The 3,404-nt window shown below is 49.3% G+C and overlaps 1 protein-coding gene across 1 annotated transcript in view; it reads left to right on the forward strand.

Annotated features, from left to right (window-relative positions):
* Positions 1 to 3,404, forward strand: part of exoc3l2b (exocyst complex component 3-like 2b) — a 10,136-nt gene that overhangs the window by 3,710 nt on the left and 3,022 nt on the right. The window contains exons 5-12 of the mRNA XM_017442088.3: positions 92 to 206; positions 291 to 401; positions 762 to 862; positions 1,088 to 1,204; positions 1,553 to 1,688; positions 2,387 to 2,509; positions 2,584 to 2,739; positions 3,115 to 3,236. Of these exons, the coding sequence (XP_017297577.3) occupies positions 92 to 206; positions 291 to 401; positions 762 to 862; positions 1,088 to 1,204; positions 1,553 to 1,688; positions 2,387 to 2,509; positions 2,584 to 2,739; positions 3,115 to 3,236 (981 nt within the window). The remainder of the gene's footprint in view (positions 1 to 91; positions 207 to 290; positions 402 to 761; positions 863 to 1,087; positions 1,205 to 1,552; positions 1,689 to 2,386; positions 2,510 to 2,583; positions 2,740 to 3,114; positions 3,237 to 3,404) is intronic.

A 3,404-nucleotide genomic window follows, 5' to 3' on the forward strand; every position in this document is an offset into this window, starting at 1 on the left:
CACACACACACATCTACAGCAGGTACACACACACACACACACTCGTGCGTGTCCATGCTCCCGGATTCAGACTCCATGTCCCTTGTTTCAGCGACGTTTTGGGGACGGTGTGCATCACGAGTCCTTTCAGCCGCTCTCAGCTGGGTCCTCTTCTGCCTGCAGAGACCGTGGACAGACTGGAGCTGGACTGTCTCAACTCGGTCCGGGTGAGAACCCAGCAAACAGAAACTCGTTGTAGTTTCACAACTAAAACCTGAGATTGATTCGCTGCTCGCTGCCGCCCTCTGCAGGCCAAGGTGACCACAGAGCTGAGTCAGGTTTTGGAGGAGGAGGAGAAGAGGTGGATGGAGACGCTGCACATCGAAGAATATCAGATCACTCTGGCTAAAACCGTCATCCAGGTAAGCTGTTTCCATGGTTACCATCTACAGAAAGCAGGGAGTCTGCGGCGTGTCGTTCTGCTGCCATCTGCTGTAAAAACAGACTCGTGAGTTAAAAATCCAGAAAAGAGAGACACTGTTTTAAATATAAATTTCTGAAAGACACAAAGTGTTCGTGTTGTTTTTCCATCAGAACAGAGAAATGATCGATCATTAAATCCTGTCATCAAAAAAAAGTTGTCCATCTTTACACACAGCTGGCTGAAAAGTCTTAAGTTTTGAAGTGAGAACTGATCAGGAACACTGGGAGGAGCTTCGCTGCTTCTCCGTGAAGAATGAATCCGCAGGAAGCAACGATGCTAAGATGATGTTTTGTGTCAGACGCTGCAGGTGGATCTGGAACGTTCTGCCTCCATCAGCAGGACTTTGGGCTCCAGGGTGGCTCAGTGCAGCCTCAACGGACTGGCCGACTTCCTGTACAGGTTTGGGAATTTCACAACCGCATTCCCGACATTCCCAAAGCTGCAGCAGAGGAACAGACGCAGCGACAGGAAGCTGAAGGACAATCAAACGAACATCAGTCTTTATTTCAGTGTTAAATTCTTCAACAAGAGTTGTTTTTGTCCTGGAGGACAAATGCATTTCTGTGTGGGACATTTTTTAGAAAACTGTTAAAACTCAAACAGAAATCCTTCGTTTTGTTTCAGCTTCCACCGGAAAGTCGACATGTTCCATGAGGGGATGCAGAGCGGCATGCTGGGGGACAACGAGGACGGATACGTGTCCAAAACCATCGCCATGGTGAACTGCTGTCCTCCGTTCAGGTAGAGACGTCTCTGCAGCAGCAAACCTCCGCTCAGGTCCGGACTCGGGTCAGAAAAACGCAGCATCTTTCAGCAGTCAGTATCTTACCTGCAGCAGACGCTCAGTAAGGCTAACAGCGCTAACAGCTTCTCAGAGCTCAGGTCCAAAACGACTTCAATCAACTTCAGCCTCACAAAATCTTTTACAAACTTAAAGTTATTTTGATCAAAGTTTCAGATATTTCCTCTGAAGACAGAATGGGTCGAGTAAGGTTCTGTGTGGAACCCGTTCTGAAACAGAACCTGGAGAGCAGGCAGAGAAACTGTGATGTTAAAGTAATGTGTGTGTGTGTGTGTCTGTGTGTGCAGAGGCTTCGTGCAGCGCTGTGCGCAGTGTGACCCGTCCGTCAGCGAGGACTCTCTGAGACGAGCCAACAGGTCTCTGGATCACATCGTCCAGCAGGGAGTGAGAGTTCTGTTGGAGAGACTCTACCTGCACATCCGGGTAAACACACACACTGACACACACACACACACACACACAGAGTAGATCCAAGATGGCGGCCTTCCTTTGGACTGTCTGTGACGCTGCAGCCGTCAGAAGATGAAGCTGTCCTCCGTAGTTCCTGTTCTTCTTCTACTCGTGTCTGATTTCACACTGAAGCCTCTTCTCTGAGACCTGCAAGCAGAACCGAAATGTTCTGGTTTCATTTAAAGACAGCGTGGAGTCCAAACAGGAACCCTGAACATGAATGAAAGCTCCTCAAAGGTGTCAGTGTGTGTTTTAGGTAAGCAGGTCTGTTTCATGTGGACCAACAAAGGTTCCTCGGAGACACATCCAGAGTCCAGCCTTGGGACGTTTCTGTCAAACCCAGAGGCTCCAGGTTGGAGGCAGTTAAAATGAACGTTAATGTTGAAGCTGTGGAGCAAACATTGAGCTGAGATGTTTCTGCAGGAGACAAAGTTCAGAGTTCAGGCGCGGCAGCTGTTCTCTAACCTGCCAGGCGAGACTCAGGGTTCAGTGTCTGCAGCTCTGCTGTAAACCAGCGAGGAGCATCACGCTTCAGTCACAGCTTCAGCAAGTCCTCCCTGTCATCTGCAAACGATGGCTTCAAGGAACTTACAGATAAACCCTGAAGGTCTCCTCTTCCTCGGTGAAGAAGCTGAGGCATCTGAAGATGATCGTTGTTTTGTTCTCTGCAGCCGTTCTTCGAGTGTCTGGTGAAGAGGAAGTGGCTGAGCAACACGGAGCCCTACGAGCAGATCGAAGCTCTCATCAAGGAGGACTTTAAGAAGTATCGCAGGATGGACAACCCTCCTTATCAGGTATGCAGTCAGGTGTTCCAGCGCCACCTGCAGGGCGCGGTGTTTTAACCCCCCCGCCTGTCTCTGCCCCTCAGCTGCTGGTGGCAGAGGTCCACCGGCGGGTGGTGATGGAGTACCTCCGGTCGGTCATGAGAGGAAGAATCATCTGCACCTCAGTGAAGATGAGGAAGAGGATGGCTGGCCGCCTCAGAGATGAAGGCAAAGAGATCAAAGTCCTCTTCAAAGACCTGGTTAGTCTTCAAAGATTATTCACATTTAAATCCAGAGTGCATCCATAGATCCAGCAGGACTGGAGTTCTTTGGTTCTTCAAGGACGTTCCCTCTGGTTCCAAAGGAACCTTCTACAGGTTTTAAGATTTTAGATTTTAAACAAATCAAAGACTAAAACAAATAAAATCCAGGCAGTGGTGCCTTCAGGTGACCTCAGTCTGGTCCCCTGAAACAGGAACTCATGTTTCAGAAAAGAAAGTAACTTTTTGTTCCTGTCATGTTTTGGTCCAGATGTTTACGTTTCACCGTCTCACCAAACATCTTCCAATCCTGGAACCTCGTTAAGACACTAACGAGCTTGTTCAGTTCAGGTCCCCACTGTGTTTGTGTTTCAGGAGTCTCCGTCCAGCTGGTTGGACAGCGCTTTGTCCCACCTCTCAGAGATCATCCAGCTGGAGGACGTCCCGTCCATCCAGATGGAGGTGGGGGTTCTGGTCCGAGAGTTTCCAGACGTCAGGTACGATGAACCTACTTTAACTTAGTCACCGCAGCTCCGAACCATATTTAGAGCTCCAAACAGGACCGGGTTTAGAGCTCTAACAGGACCAGGTTTAGAGCTCTAACAGGACCAGGTTTAGAGCTCTAACAGGACCGGGTTTAGAGCTCCAACAGGACCGGGTTTAGA

Source organism: Kryptolebias marmoratus, unplaced genomic scaffold (assembly GCF_001649575.2).
Source record: "Kryptolebias marmoratus isolate JLee-2015 unplaced genomic scaffold, ASM164957v2 Scaffold37, whole genome shotgun sequence".
NCBI classification, from domain to species: domain Eukaryota; kingdom Metazoa; phylum Chordata; class Actinopteri; order Cyprinodontiformes; family Rivulidae; genus Kryptolebias; species Kryptolebias marmoratus.